The following is a 15,974-nucleotide window of genomic DNA, read 5'->3' on the forward strand; positions in this document are numbered from 1 at the left end:
GGGAGAAAGAATGAGAAGAGGGACAAGGAAATTTGCTGTAATACCACTCCACTACCCCATAAATCCCAGAACAAAGGAGTAAAATCAGACCTACCAGAAGATAAGCACACAGGCCTCTACAGCTACACCATGTCACGTGTGATTCACATTCACATGACAGTCCTCAATTTTGAAAACAGAAGTACCTGCTGCCCCTCTAGCCCTCCTCCATATCTCTCACAGCAACTCTCAGACACCATTAAATGTCCTTCATCTGCAGACGTATTTCCGGGCTAGCTTTTTGGTGATGCATGTGATGAGAAAGGGAGTGCAGCTGACTTGCCCAGAACATATGTCTCCCAGGTCAACCTGTGACACAAGTGTCTCTCTGTGGAGAGGCTCAGCATCTAGACTTCTTTCTGGAGTCATCTGTAGTAACAAGGGAGATTGAAAAGGGGGATCTAAATCTATCTGTCTCCTAAACTGTATTGTAACACAAAATCTTGATGCATCTCAATACCTTTTTCCCCCCAGTACTCACAAGGTAGGGATTTGAAATGTGATTCATTGCTAATTCAGAAGGTAGTCTAAGAACATGGACTTTACCCCAAACAACATTTCTCATCAACTGCCCTTACCATTCCTTCAACTCTTTCAAAAAACAAAAACAAACAAACAAACAAACAAAAAAAACAACCAACTTCCTATATACTGTAATGGACCCACTCTGGGATGATCTGGGTCCTGCTGGAATCCAAAGAGAGGCTCAGTTGCAGTGCAAGTAGGAAGGTAGCCCTTGGTCACTAGCAGGAGTGAATAACTGTTTTTTTTTTTTGCACTACTGTTGGACAGCTGCATCTCTTGCTTCTGGGCAGATTTATAGGGCTTTAGCATACAGTGCAGGCTGGAAAGCTTGTACAAGCAGTGCAAACAAATGTATTTCACTGTGGCCTCATTCTGTGACATCATTTCGCTTTGACAGTGAAAATCACCCAGAGCTGAAATCAATCAGCCAGAGGCCAAGTGACAAGAAAGTGCAAAGCACTAATGTCAGTGTGATCTTCAGAAATGACCACGGTATTGGTATTCTCTCTTTTTTTTTTTTTTTTCCTGGGGCCATTATGAATGCTGAGTGTATTCTCAAGCATGCTAGTGTTTCCCAAGCTGTTTTGCTTCATGTAAATATATAGCCATTGTGCTGCGTGTGTGTGTACAGCTGCACAAGCACATTTTATGCACCTCCTAAATGTGGTTTTGCTAAGGTCTATGACTTGCTTTACAATTAGTAACTTATTTTCTGTAAGCGTACTAAATACTCAGCTATTCTCTTTGACTCCAACAAGAGTTGCTAAATGCTTCAACTCTTTTGGAAAATTAAGACATTTATTTAGGTGCCCCACACTGGACTTAAGACTGAATTTGAGGCATCTAAAAAACAAGAAAACAAAACAAAACAAAACAAAAACTTTCCCTCAATATTTACTACTAAATTCACTCTGTCAGCAATGAGTACTGTATCTGTGTTCGGATTACTTGTTCCCCACTATGCTTCCTGTAACAACAGAGTCAGGTGGGACCATGTCACCAATGTATCTGTTTATTCAAAAACAACCTTTCATCCTTCAGCTTTGAATCATCATATTCACCCACATACAGCCTGCTGTGCTCCCTCAAACAGTTTGCTAAGTTACCTTGGTCTGCTTCCCACAGTCTCGCTGTAATTATTGAATGGGCCACTCTGCAACTCAGTAATGCTATGACCTTCTGTGGTTATATTTCTGAGTCCTGAATAAGGTCATTCAAAAATACTGCAGTAGGAAGAGTTGGCAAAGATTCATTGGGACAGATAACATTTTTAGATGGGAACTGTTTTGTTTTTGTGGCAGCATGGTTTTGAGTTGACTTTTGCTCCACAACCTGACTCTTAAGCATCCCTGTATCTGAGTCCCAGGTTTGTCCCTGTCGCAGTTTCTTAAAGGTGTTACGGAAACCTTCAGTGCTAAAGTAGTAGATCAGGGGGTCCAGCGTGCAGTTCATACTGGCCAACAGCATTGTCCTAATTAACACGTCGCGCACAGAGGTCTGTGTTTCTGGTTGTACATTAATCACCTTGGCCTTTAGCAACCCGTATACTGCCAAGGTAGTGTTGTAGGGCACAAAGCAGATGATGAAGATGACCAGGTTGACCACGAGGAGACGGACTGTCTTCTGCTGTCGCAGGGTCTTTGTCTGCCTGGCTTGACAGAGCTCCCGAAAGATCTGAATTGAGCAGTACGTCACAGAGCTCAGAGGCAGGAGGAAACCCAGGATTTCAGCCAGGACAACTAGGGGGAAGAGGTTGTTCTGCCACATGTTGTCACTAAAGCTTTCAAAGCACAGATACGTGGTCTGATTCTCTGACACACAGTGGTTTTGCTTGTGGTATATAGCTGTGGGGATGGAGCCCATGAGAATCACTACCCAGACAACGAGGCACAGGAGCCTGGCCACCTTGGGGCGCCGCAGATGCCGCCAGCGAAGTGGATGGACAATGGCGACATAGCGATCCAGGTTGATGCACATGAGGAAGATGCAGCTACCATACATGTTGATCTGGAAGACAGAACCAGAGACCTGGCACAGGATCTCACCAAAGGGCCACTTGTGGTTGGAATAGTAGTAGAGTCGCAGTGGCAGAGGGAGCGTGAAGGTGAGGTCACTCACAGCCAGGTTGAACATGTAGATCATCACTACAGACTTCAGGCGCAGGCAGCGAACAAGTATCCACAGAGCCACCACATTCAGTACCAAACCTGTAATGAATATCAGGATGTAGCCAGGCAGCAGGAGGTAATGCTGTTGTTTGTAATCCTTGCACATCTGAGATGAGTTGTCAGCTAACATGCCCAGGGATGAGGGGAGGATCTCAAGGAGATGGCTGAGACAGCTGGTGAGATAAGAAGGCCGAAAGAAAAGCACCAAGCAAAGTCATTCCCCTCGAGGAAGCTCTGGCTAGGGCATTCCCCTCATCTGCAGCTGGGAGGTAGATGGGCACATCTCTCTCTCTTGACTGGCACTGCTTTGGATTGTTGGTCAATGGTCATCAGGCAGGGATAGTAATGTAGTCAGCTTCAGCCTCTAGTTCATCTATTCTTTCCAGTGGTTACAGGGATGTTGATGTGATGAAAGGTCATTTCCAGTTATTCAGTGTCAGCACAATTCCTAGGCAGAGCAGAAAACCAAGAAATAAGAATTCAAGTTAGAAGGGAAAATCTCTTGAAAGGTCAAAATCCCACCATGGTGGCTTCTGTTGCAAGAATTCGTAAAGAAATTGAAAGATGAAGAAAAATGTACAGTAGAAAAGTAAGTGGTTAAACAGCAGAGGAAGCCAGAACACAGAGAAGGTAACTGTTGTACAGAATATACACATCCCAGAAAATACACATTGTTTTGATCACTGCTGTGAGCAAATGCATGCAAGAAAGGGACAGCATAAGAGCACACAGAGAAAGTAGTTAAGGCAGCTCGGGGCGGGGCGGGGGGTGGGGGGAAGGAGAGAAATAGAGAAAGAAAGAGAGAAATAGAGAAAGGTTGGTTGGTTGGTTGGTTGGCTGGCTGGCAGGAAGGAAGGAAGGAAGGAAAGAAGGAAAGAAGGAAAGAAGGAAAGAAGGAAGGAAGGAAGGAAGGAAAAGAAGGAAGAGAGCAAGCATTTTGAAGCAATAATGCTGGCTGGAAGGAACTTAGAAGAGAATAAAAACTGCATGGTAGTTTTGTATCAGAGAAACAGGACTTTGTACACCATTGCAGATAAAAAGAGTGACGCTACAATTAGACTTGACTCCACCCTAGCTCCCTTTTGTAGGTGAAACAACCCATAAAAACCTGAGTCCCAGCTAAGGACTGGACCAGAACAGATAAACTTCAATGGATAGATGTGGAGGGCCAAGGAAATCTTCTAGAAATCTGACTCATTTTTCTAGAGATTTGAGTGCAAATGAGACCAAGGCATCCATCTCAGTTCCTTCCTCAGGATTTATAAGACAGAATAACAGGGTCGATGTGGTGGTAGAAATGACTGGGCCACAATTTCTCTATGAAATTTCAGCTGAGCACAAGGAAAGAGAGGATTTATGTTACAGTAGCTGAATTTTCTTGAGCAGCTTACATTCACACAGTTCCTGCTCTAGCTCCTTTTTGGGGTGCTCTCTTGCATGGTATAAATGGTGCCTATTGCAATTGCATGTCCACAGATCACTTTCCTGCTTACAGCACCATGAAGTATGAAGAAGTCCATGTCCCACAGACACAAAGAACGCCCAGGTAAAGTAGGAACACAGTAAAGAAGGAACCCATGGGATTAATGCAGACAAACATGTCCGTGACTCCTAAGTAGTGTGAGGCTGGTAACCACTCTAGATTCTAGTGGTAGCACTGCCCTGGCAAACATTGATCAACTAGAGTAAGTCCAGTGGAAGGTCACCAAAAAGATCTGGGGGCTGGAACACTTGCCTAGTGAAGAGATGCTAAGGGAACTGGGCTAGTTCAACTAAGAGCAGGCTCCAGGAGACGTAATAGCAGACTCCCCATACCAGCAGGAAAAAAGAAAAAAAACTTGCCTAAGTTGGATATTACTGTAAGAGGAAGCTACTCAGCAACTTGACAGGCATGTCAGACCTTCTGGATGGCATTGTAGGGTGATGCACAGGTCTAGAGGGAGTATCTATTAAAAAAGAGGAAGGGCATGCTGGCCTCATAGGTGGGAACTGAGTCAACAGATGCACTGTGGTGACTATATATTAGACAATGAAAGTGGAACTCAGCTATGAGAGAATGGGGATAAAGAGCAGAGAGTTATCAATTTGCCCAACCTTTTGTGTAATTGGGAAGGTCCACCACCTTCTGTGGTGTGAAAGCCATTTTTCTTAGAGAAAATTCTACTGGTTTGTCAGGATACATTTGAATGGCTTTCCTCCTTCTTTAAAAATGAATGACAACTTTGTGTGAAGACTTGCTTAACTTTAAAGTATAGAATAATCCACCAAGACAAACTGGGGGTGTTCAAAGAAACGTTGGACCTGGTGCTTAGGGACATGGTCTAGTGGGTGACATTGGTAGTAGGGTGATGGTTAGACCAGATGATCTTGAAGGTCTTTTCCAACCTTAATGATTCTGTGATTCTATGATTCTAAGAATGTTGTTGGTTTCAAGTGAAATGATTAGATGCCTCAAAAACAGAAACTACAGGGAGATATGCCAGCTTTTGCTACAGCCAAAACCCTGCAACGACTCCAGATTGAACAGATTGGAGAGTACTTTCATCTTGACTGAGACAAATTGAGTGAGACTCAGGCTCTGTGAGAAAACATGACCTGCTCCAACACATGCACAGACCATCCGGCTGTCAGATGAAGGTGACTTGTCTAGATAGACAGCCTATTTTTGTCAGTTGGTGTTTAATAAACACCTCTAGAGAATACAATCTGTAAGTATGGTCCATATTGTTTGAGAGCAGTGGTTTACCTACAACTAATACTCTAGCTCAGATCATGGATGATGAAGGAATAATGTAAGAACAGTGCAATTATGCAGTGATACTCCTTCAAGTTCTCTTTCTGTTTCCAACGAAATGTAGCCCAGGGATTTCCTGAGCCAGAGGTGACATATTTATATTTAATAGTCCTCAGGGATCTTTTATTATTTTTTCCAGTTGCTTTTTGAAACCATATAAAATTTACCATCTACAACATCCAGTGACAGCAGTGCCAAGGATTTCCACAGTTTAATTGCATCTCATGTGAAGAACCGTCTCTTTGTACCCACTTTAAATCACCACCAGCTAGATTCAGTTCCTAGTTTTAGTACTGGAAGAAACAGTGGAATAAAACATTCCTATTCACTTTCACCTTATCACTGACGATTTAATAAACTTGTACCATACTTCCCCTCAGCAACTTTATTTTTATTTTATTTTTTTGAGGCTAAAGGGTCTTAGCTTCTTAGTTGCCCCTCTGTTCTAAGGATCTGTTCTGTAATTTTGAATGTCCTTGTTACCCATTCTCAGAACTTTTCCTCCTCTTCTACAGCCTTTGTAAGCCTTGTGGTGAGGGGCTCAAACTGTACAGACAGAGTGTTGAAGATATGTATGCACTGAGCTGAGTAGGCATAGAACTCATTCACAAGGAGTAATGGTCAGTTCAGATTGTTTTCTTTCTCTTCACTTAGCTAGATGAAATTTCAGCTGTTATTTTAAGGCCAGTCACTCACTCTTTTTCTAATCTCTGCAGTTCTTCTCAGCCACTCTCATCTTTTTTAACTTGAATAATTTTATGTCTCCAACAGATTTGTTTTTTCATTATTCATCCTTCATGAATAAATCAAACAGTCCAAGCCCCAGCATGGATGTCTTATAGCTCCATTGCAAAAAATGACCATCTACCCTCATTCTCTGTCCTGTCTTGTACCAACATTTTATCCAGATAGGAACCTTTTCTCTAAATTTCTTTAAGCACTATTCATGAGAGCCCTTTCTGAAAGCCTTTTGGAAACCCACACAGGCCACTGTTCATGTGCTTTTTGACTCCTTCAAAGTATTCCAGTAGGACGGTGAGGCACAGCATCTCTTTACAAAAGCCATGTTGACTCTTCCCCAGTAATTAGATGTGACTGCATGCCAATTGATTTTTTTCCCCTTTTTCTATTGCTTCTACTAACTGTGTTCAGCACAGATATCAGGCTCCCTGGTGTAAAATCTCCCAAAAGCCTTTCCTCAAATTGTGTCTGTTAGTGAGCACCACAGATAGTCACTTCTTTCATACTTAAGTTGTTTTAGGACCACTGGGATAAGAGCCAGAGATTTAATAAGTGCTTACTTAATCTTGCTGCTTTATAACCCTTCATAACAGCATTTTCATCAGAGACAGTCCTTTGATGAATTTCCCCTTAAAGATTGTTTCTGCTGTGGAAATCTTCCAGTCTTTCCTGACATGAACACCGGGGCAATAAATCTGTGTAATTTTCTACTCACCTTCACCTTTTCCTTTTTCTGAGTGGTCTTTCCTTATGTATTAGCCCTTAAGCCTCTGAGACACCAGATAACAGAATTCTGAACTGGTAGCAAAGATCACTGAGAGTGAAAAATAAATTTATTTATTTTTTTTCAGATGAATGGGTTTCTTTTTTGTGGGTGGATGGAAACACAGAAGCAAGAATCCTTGAGCTGAGCTTTACTAGAGACTAATGATGGCGTTATTAAAAACAAGGTGATAGTCTCAAATCTGGTGTAATAGATACTGTAATCAAGATGTCAGAGACCCAACTTAAGATGTGTATGTACATGGTCTTTGGAAAGAGGAAGCTGTGGGAGCAGAGCACTTCTCTGCAGAGCTCTGAAGGTACAGTTTTGACTGCTCATCGCTGACGAGGAAATCTCCTGATAAAGCAGGCTGGTAGCAGGGAGGCAGAAGGGCTGAAACTGGTTCAGTTATCCATGTCAGTTAATGTTCAAAAGCCACAGGCAGCATTCATTGTGGCTATTTCCAAAAGAACCTCAAGCTCTACAAAAAAGCTGCTGAGAGATCTCAAGTCATCAGCTGTGTATACACAGGGAATGGTACCACAACTTGAACTAGCAATAGAAGAAGAGCAACCAAATAGATATTTTGACTCCAATGTTCTTCTACAGAAATAATACTCCTTGTGATGAGATGCTGTCTTGAAATCCTGAAGGAACTTCCTATTTGGCAACTGACTTTAAGTGGCCCATGAGGAGGAGTAAGCATCTTTTTACCTTTCAGTGTAGATCAGTACGAACCCTTAAAGGCCTTTTCCCCAGTGGAGACAGAAAAGAGTAATTCAAACTGCAGATGCCACCAAAGCAGATACCTCTTCCTGTCATAGTTTCAGGCAGAAATTGAATTTGTTGCTGGTGTTCTTGCTCCGGGAAGGGGACAGGAGGAGCAACATGGACGTGTGCATGTACACACACTCTAAGCAAATTCTGCAAGGGAGAAAGAGATGAGGAAACTAAAACGAAGGGAAGGCAGTGGGAAGGGAGGAAGACGTGCTGGTAGAGGTGTGAAATGGAGGCAATGTTGACTGCTGATGATGTGTGAGGGAAGAGAAGAACACGATGCTGGTAAACAACCTGAAAACTAGTTAAAGAGAACGTCACACTCCCCTCCCACATACACTCTCTTGTGACCACCCTGCATGGACTACAGCCAGCCACGTGCCTCCTCCAAGTGCTTAGGAAGCTGCACAAGGGCCATGGCTGGTATGGGGTGTTCCTGATGGCCTCATGGCACCAGAAGTGGACAAGCCACAGGTCAGGCCCAAGGTGAGCACTTCTCATCAGAGGCAGAAAAAGAGCTGCTAGGCAAGCAGATCCCACAGGACATGCCAAACCTGTGGGACTTTTCATTTTGGAGGGTGGGAAACCATAGCTGTACTTCCTTACAGGGGCTGAAACAGGCAGGCCTTGGGATGCGATGCGATGCGATGCGATGCGATGAGATATGAGATGAGTTGAGATCTCTCTGCCTAGTCTTAAGAATCTTCTCATAATACCTTACCTGAGCCACTGCTGCCTAGCACCACAAAAATTATGAATGACCACAGCATAGTGGGACACAGGTTTATCATAGAATGGTTTAGGTATGAAGAGACTTCAAGAGATCATCTAGTCTAATCCCCCTGCCATGGGCAGGGACACCTTCCACTACACCAGGTTGCTCAAAGCCTCATCCAACCTGCCCAGGGATGGGGCATCCACAACCTCTTTGGACAACCTGTCCCAGCGTATTGCCACCCTCATCATGAAAAGTTACATCTTTATATCCAATCTAAATTCACCCTCTTTCAATTTAAAACTGTTGCTCCTTGTCCTATCACTACAAGCCCTGGTAAAAAGTCTGTCTTTCTCATAACCCCCCCCTTTATATTTTGAAAGGCTGCAGTAAAGTCTCCCTTGAGCCTTGTCTTCTCCAGTCTGAACAACCCTGACTGTCTCAGCCTCTCTTCATAGGAGAGGTGCTCCAGCCCTCTGATCACCTTTGTGGCTCTCGTCTGGACTCAGTCTAACAGATCCATGTACTTCTTACGTTGGGGACCCCAGAGCTGGATGCAGTCCTCCATACTTATGAGAGCAGAGTAGAGTTATGCATGGGGCAGGGAAATGAGATGAAAAAAAAAAAAAGAGAGCTAGAAAAGTCTTGCCAAGCATGCCACAGAGTAAGTGTTTCTGAGAGTGACTTGTTATTTAATCTCTAGTGCACTCTGGGGTTGCCTGTAGATGCAGGAAGAAAGCACAGCATCAGGTAGCAAATGAGCAGAGCAGTGCCAATGAGAACACAACCTGCACAAGCTGGCTTAGTAGATCTGACACCAAGAGGAAATAACAAGGAGTGTGCCAGACCTCAAAATAAAAAAACAGCAAAACACTCAGTTTTGTTTTAGAAATTGAAGTTACTTTTTTTTTTTTTTGTGTAAACGTGGTTAATTTTTACTCAACAGAGGTGATATTTAAACCCCACTTTTCACCTTTTTTTCTAAACATGAAATTAGATTATTGTGGTAATTAGAACCATGAAAGCTAAGGCTCGGGACTCGGGATGTGTTGTTTTTAATGAGGTGCATGGCATCAGGGCGCAAACCTCTGTATATAACTCACAAGGTCTGATCACACTGGTACTGCCCGCTGTCTAGAGGTATCACCCACCCTCACCTCGTAAGGGCCCCATGGAAGAGGACTTCCACTGTGGGCACCATGTCAAGCAAGCTCTGCAAGCTGCTGACACTCCTAGTATCACAGGACCCCAAAGAAAGCCCGTGTTTGAATGCACACTGAGATTTGCCACGCAATTCTCGATTCAGTGGGTGACTGAAGAGGCATTAGGTGGTTCCATGGTGCCCTATGATCAGTTGTGGTAGCACATGCCCAACGCTCCCAGGCCATCCCGCTTGTGAGCTGCTTCTGTCTCACTTACCTCTCTGCTGGTGAAGAGCTGAGGGTGCCTGAGAGCTTGCTGTCCGCTCACTGCAGAGATTTCAGTTCATTCACCAGGGCTGCAGTGGCTTGAATTACAACAGAACCAAGCAGGCTCTCTGTCTACTTGCTTATCCAAATCACGTCCGTCCCCACCACCGTGGCTGGTTCTATATCTGTCAAGCTGCAGTTCATGTCCCCTCCTTTCTCACTTCCTGATGCACTGGCCACAAAGCATGAACTTTGCTATTTGAAGCTGATAAGCTAAAACACATTCTATGAGAGCGAATGCAATTGTGAAAGACGCAATACTCAGGTGCACGAGAAACAGAGGAGGCATGCCCTCAGTCGCAGTGCCAAATATTTGTTCATCTTTGCCCCCACGATAACGCAGCCACCCCCACGGCTGAATTTTCCACGGGGAAAATTAAAACCTCCCCTTCCCCACGATATTGCCAGACAGAAGTTAGAAGTGAAATATGGGAAGTGAGAGCTAGTGCGTGCACACAAAGGTTTTAATCACCAGAGAGCACAGTGGCTGGGCATCCTGATGGTCCCATCAGGGGGCACTCTGGGGCAGATGCCCTGCCCAGGGGCCCAGCTTCACACTGCTGGCAAGCGTCAGGGACCCCAAATAACCGAGCTCTTGACGGGGTGTCAGTGCCTGCGGTAGGCAAAGGCACGTTTGCCACGAGTGTCATCCCTGTTGTTAGAGGCATGGTGCTAGGAGACGTAGCATTGCCAGGCAGAGCTGGGAGGGGGTCTGCCCTTCTGCAGAGCCCATCTGGCACTCTGCTGCTTCCTGAGGTCCTGTTTCTGCTCGGTGGTCCCAGCATACCTGGAAGAAGGCAGGGATCATGGGAATGCTCCTATCCCGACTGTCATCCTTCACCAGGAGAGCTGCTGCCTTCTGCCCCAGATGAAGGTGCCCTGCTCACGGGCTCCCAGCTCCTCCGCCTGCTGGCTGTCACGGCTTATGTTTGACTTTCTCACTCCCTGTGTCCCTTGTTCTGCTTCATTCAGGGAGTGACACGATGAGGGATATATCTTCCTGCTGCTCGTAAATCCTTGGAGGGTACAATAGCACCCAAACCGCTGATTTCACTCTGCTTTGCTTCAGTGCCTCTCTCTTTTAACCAGTCCCCCTTTGTCACTTCCTAGTTGCTGGGATCTTTGTTCTCACGGCTCTTTGTGATTTTTTTTCTTTTTTTTCTTTTTTTTTTTTTCCCCAGTTCCTGCCAAGTCTCTTGTACCATGAAAGACTTGCAAATATATTGAGGAGCGGGGGCTTCACCCTTTGCAAAAAGAATCCCTAGTACCCTCTGTGCGGCCTTTCCCCTCCCCTGAGCCTCTCGCTGCCTTCCCCACACCTCCCCGCCATAGCTTGGCAGCCCTGCCTTTACCTCATGTCAGAAGAGCTGCCGTGCGTGTCTGTGCCACCCCACTGCATCCCTCACACATCGCTCCCCAGGTTCACTCACCTCGTTGGGTCTCAAAAGCCTACAAACAACTCCCTGCCAGGTGGGCTCATGCCCCTCAGCTGCTGCCCCTCGGAGGTTCAGCTTGCAGGGACAAGCAGTGCAGCCCCCAGCGCTCCTCACTGCTGCCTGAGCGGCCAGCAGGTAAGACCAGATTGCTGGGGTGTGTGCTGGAGGCTACACCCTGGTGCTGCTGCAGATCCCAACATGCCCACCGCCGCAGAGCACCGGCTCCAGAAAGCAGGAGCAAGGACCAAAGCAGAGCTGGGAGCTGGGAAGACAAGCAGAGAAATGGAAAGCCTGCTGCAGCAAAGCAGTTGCTCGGGTTTGGGAGGAAGGCTGATAAACCCCAACGCTTTTGAGACCTTGTTGTGCAGGCAGATGTAGACAAGCACAGCAAAGGTGTTAACCTGCACGCAGGCACACAGAAGAGGTGGAAGAACCGTAACAAGGCCAGAGCCACAGTGTTTCGCTCTTTGAATGATTCAGAGAAGAAAAGCAGAAACCTCAGGGCTGAGTGAAGATTATCACCTTGTAGAGACAGCAGACGGTACTTCCCAGGCCCAGAGAGGGAACAGCAGCCTTTGCTCTCAGGATGTTTCATGCAACTCACATCGCCCTCTGAGAAGAGGAGCAGCCACCATGTTACGCCCTCCTGGGAGAAGGGCAGAGTCCCTTCTGCCATGGGGGAAGTCAGGGCTGAAGGGAGTCCTGACATGGGGGGAAGGGGGTATAGAAGGGAGACCTGCCAGGGAAAGAGTTAAGAGAGCCGAGAAGCTGCCGGGCTGTGTCTGTTTGCTGTAGCTATGTGGGCTGCAGGGTAGGGAAGAAGAATGTCCAGCCTGGAGGAGGCAGATGAGGGAGCCTCACCAAGGACAGCGGCTGGGGAAAAGGCAGGCAGCAGGTCTTCCCCTCTCTGCCCCCATGGACTGGCGCAGCAGGGAAAGCCTCTGGTTCCCCAGGACTTGATGACGATGCGGTGACGAGCTCATGTGTCTAGCAACAGCTGCCTGAGAGCTGCGATGCTTTTCTTGCATGGAGAGCTCTGTGTGCTGCCAACGGGATCTCGGGCTGCTTCCTGCTGATGAAGTGACTTGTCTACGGAGGAAGACGACCAGATCACCCGCTTACAGGACATCAAAGACCAGGGCTCAGGCACTGATGCCATCCCCAGCCACGTGAGCTACCTGTGATGGGTGCCCACCTCAGAGCCCTAGTTCAGAGCTCTCTCACAACACTGCCGGAGCTGTAGGGGATACCACTGCATGAACGTGCTCCATCCAGCAGGTTTCTGTGGGCCATCGGGTCTCTGACGCTGACAGGCACAGCAGGGTAGCCCATGGTTGTTGCCTGGGACAGGGGCTACCTCTTCTCTGTGCAGGGCTGTGCTGGAGCTGCTGTGAGCGCTGCTGCCTGGCACAGGCAGCAGGAGGTCACTGGCAGGGATTTGGGTGGCTGCTGCTTTGTGGCTGAAGGTGGAGTTAGGCCAAGGACGGGATGGAGATGGTGTGGCTGTGCACGGTGCTGATCCTGATGCAGGATGTCCTTGCTGTGACTTGGCTGTAAGTATACTTTACACATACTATATAGGTTGAAAAGTCACCTGGGGAGGTGCTGTTTGCGAAGAAAATGGGCAGATCTGTGAGAAAGGGGTGGGAGAAAGAACCTCGGCAACCCAAATGCAGCGTTTGAGAAGGAGCATCTCTGTGAGCACAAAGGGAGAGAGGCAGTGACATGGAAGAGATGCAGGCAGGGGAGCAAAAATGTCCAATTTGCCACAGAGAAGAGGGTGCACATCCCCTTCCCTGCCCATTTTTCCTCTAAAATAGAGCTATAAAGGGCTAATCCTCTGCAGGCATGACCCTGTCTCTAGCCCACCTACGACTGGGACTCTCTTCTGCCTTACAGGCACCTGGCCAAGCAGACATCCCTGCGGGGGGCCCTCAGGGACCCTGGTGTCTGTGCAGGTCTGACGGGGCTGGTGGAAGAGCAGGTGCGAGTTTGCCGTCGGCAGGTGGAAGCCATGGAGGCGGTGAAGCGAGGAGCGGAGCTGGCTGTAGAGGAGTGCCAGTACCAGTTTCACTCTCGCCGGTGGAACTGCTCCACCCTGCAGGAGCTGCAAGTCTTCGGCAAAGTCGCCATCCAAGGTCAGCAGGGGCAGGCAGAGCTGGCAGGATTGGCATGGGGTCCCTTCAATATGCAGTGGGTCCCCTTGGTGTGGCTTCCTTCACATGCTAACATAGCTGCTGACAAGGCATTTTTTGCAAATATTAATATTCTACCTAAATTTCATCATTTGGCCAGTCCTGGCTTTTAGGTCCCATCTGGACCATGCTGGGTATCAGCTCTGCAGACTGGCAGATCTTGCCCCTAACCCCTGCCACCAGCCCAGCCCCCAGGAATATCAGGTCAAATCAAGCCTTTTGCTTCAAGGTCACAGTCCCTTTTTGTTTCAGGCCCGGGAAAAAGGATCTGCCTATGTCTCCAAAACCAATCTGCACAGGTTTTGCACATGCTTGCACAGGAGGACACATACAGGGAGCAATAAACAGGGTTTCTGTGGCTTCTCACCCCCAGGCTCCCCTTTCAATTGCCTCTGGGCAGCATGGCTGCTGACTTCTCTCCATCAATGGGACATGAGGCCCAGGAGCTGGAGGTGCTGCAGGCTGGCTTCAGGCCTCAGGAACCACAGCACCGGGTGAACGTCCTGATGGTGATTTCTCCTAAGCAGTCTTCATCTGAATGTATTGATCCTGCATGCAATAACAGCCTCCCTCCCCTTCTGCATCTCACCAATTCCTTCCCCCTCTCCAAGAAGGAGAGCACTGAGCTCAGCAGACCAGTGCCATTTCTCACCCCACTGCAGGCACACGTGAATCTGCCTTCATCCATGCCATCTCCTCTGCGGGTGTTGCCTTTGCCGTGACTCGTGCTTGCAGCCGTGGGGAGCTGGAGAAGTGTGGCTGCGACCGCAAAATCCGAGGAGTCAGCCCTGAAGGTAATGGAAGAGGCCGAGAGCAGAGCTGAGGTGACAGAGGATGAGATCCATGGGGCAGGCCCTCACCAGGGGAAGAGACCTCCTTTTGCTTCACAGCCCTCAGCACTTCTGGAGCTCCTCCCAGGACCTCTTACTTTTTATCTCACACCTGCTTTCCCTCTGCAGGTTTCCAGTGGTCAGGCTGCTCTGATAACCTGTCATATGGGATTGCCTTTTCTCAAGCCTTTGTAGACAATCCCGAGAGGAGCCGCGGCATCTCTTCCAGCCGAGCTCTCATGAACCTGCACAATAACAAGGCGGGGAGGAAGGTAAGGGTAGGAACAAGAGCTGGGAAGCAAGCCGAGCTTCTGGGGCTTTCTCCTTGGCTGGGCAGAGCTCTCTCCAGCCCCTTATCCAGAGTAGCAGTTCAGGGCAGCCACGAGCTCACAGAGCAGGTCTGTGTCCTGCTGCCCTGCTTTGCCTTGCCTTGCCTTGCCTCCCTCTTTCTCCCCTTCCCTTCCCATCCCTCTGGTTGATCCTGCCCTCTAGCTGAACACCCCTTCCTGAAGGCCCCAATCAGGCCCCATATGGGAAGGCTGTGAGCGAATGACAGCTGCCTGGGGCTCACCGGCATGAGGCAGGTGCCCCACATCATGTCCCAGATCTGGCTGGCAGACACCTTCTGCTCCCCAGGCACTCCTGGCTCACATGAAGGTGGAGTGCAAGTGCCACGGCGTGTCAGGCTCCTGCGAGGTGCGTACATGCTGGAGGGTCATGCCCCCCTTCCGCAAGGTGGGCAACGTCCTGAAGGAGAAGTTTGAGGGGGCGACTGAGGTTCACCCACAGCGGGTCGGTTCCCGCAAGCTGCTGGTGCCCAAGAGCTCTCGCTTCAAGCCCTACACAGCTCACGACCTGGTCTACCTCTTGGCCAGCCCAGACTTCTGTGACCGGGACCCCCAGCATGGGGTCTTCGGTACCTCTGGCCGCCAGTGCAACCGGACATCTCCGGCCATGGATGGCTGTGAGCTCCTGTGCTGCGGCAGGGGCTTCCACACCACACAGGCCGAGGTGGTGGAGCGGTGCAGCTGCAAGTTTCGGTGGTGCTGCTCCGTCAAGTGCAAGCAGTGCCACCACCGGGTGGAGGTGCACAGCTGCCGCTGAGGGGGCACTGGGGGTGGTCGGGGACTGAGCAGAAGACGGCCCAGGGAGAGGCCTGCAGGGTGGGGGGGGAGCAGGGTGGGTGTGGGGAAACCTGTCTGGCTCTTTCTCCCCAGTCTCATCAGGATTTTTGCAGTTTAAACTTGTTTTCCAGACAGAGGGTTGGAGGACATAGGCCCCAGAAACCCTTAAACATTAGAAATAAAGCAGCTGCAATAGAAAGCAGAGTGTCTACTTTAACTCCTTCCTCATGTGCCGTGTTTAGACCTGGAGGTACCTGGCTCTGCTCCTTCCCCTGCACTGGGAGGGGACGAGGCTGGGGTGGAGGCCTTGTCCTCAGAGCCTTATCACACGGGCCACATGGGCAGTGGTGAGCAAGCAACACCAGTGAGCCATGCAGAGGGAAGTGGGGAGTCAGCTC

The 15,974-nt window shown here is 48.3% G+C and overlaps 2 protein-coding genes across 2 annotated transcripts; one reads left to right on the top strand and one right to left on the bottom strand.

The window, feature by feature from the left end:
• Positions 1 to 1,553: 1,553 nt before the first annotated feature.
• LPAR5 (lysophosphatidic acid receptor 5) lies at positions 1,554 to 2,862 on the bottom strand. The gene has a single exon (XM_035571582.2). It carries the CDS (start codon positions 2,860 to 2,862, stop codon positions 1,750 to 1,752), a length of 1,113 nt encoding a protein of 370 aa, XP_035427475.1. The 3' UTR covers positions 1,554 to 1,749.
• A 10,053-nt stretch (positions 2,863 to 12,915) lies between these two features.
• Positions 12,916 to 15,556, top strand: LOC118260972 (protein Wnt-4-like). Its single transcript, XM_035571584.1, has 5 exons — positions 12,916 to 12,980; positions 13,327 to 13,565; positions 14,285 to 14,416; positions 14,582 to 14,724; positions 15,089 to 15,556. Exons 1-5 carry the CDS (start codon positions 12,916 to 12,918, stop codon positions 15,554 to 15,556), a joined length of 1,047 nt encoding a protein of 348 aa, XP_035427477.1.
• Positions 15,557 to 15,974: the final 418 nt, after the last annotated feature.

This window comes from Cygnus atratus, chromosome 1 (assembly GCF_013377495.2).
Source record: "Cygnus atratus isolate AKBS03 ecotype Queensland, Australia chromosome 1, CAtr_DNAZoo_HiC_assembly, whole genome shotgun sequence".
NCBI lineage: Eukaryota > Metazoa > Chordata > Aves > Anseriformes > Anatidae > Cygnus > Cygnus atratus.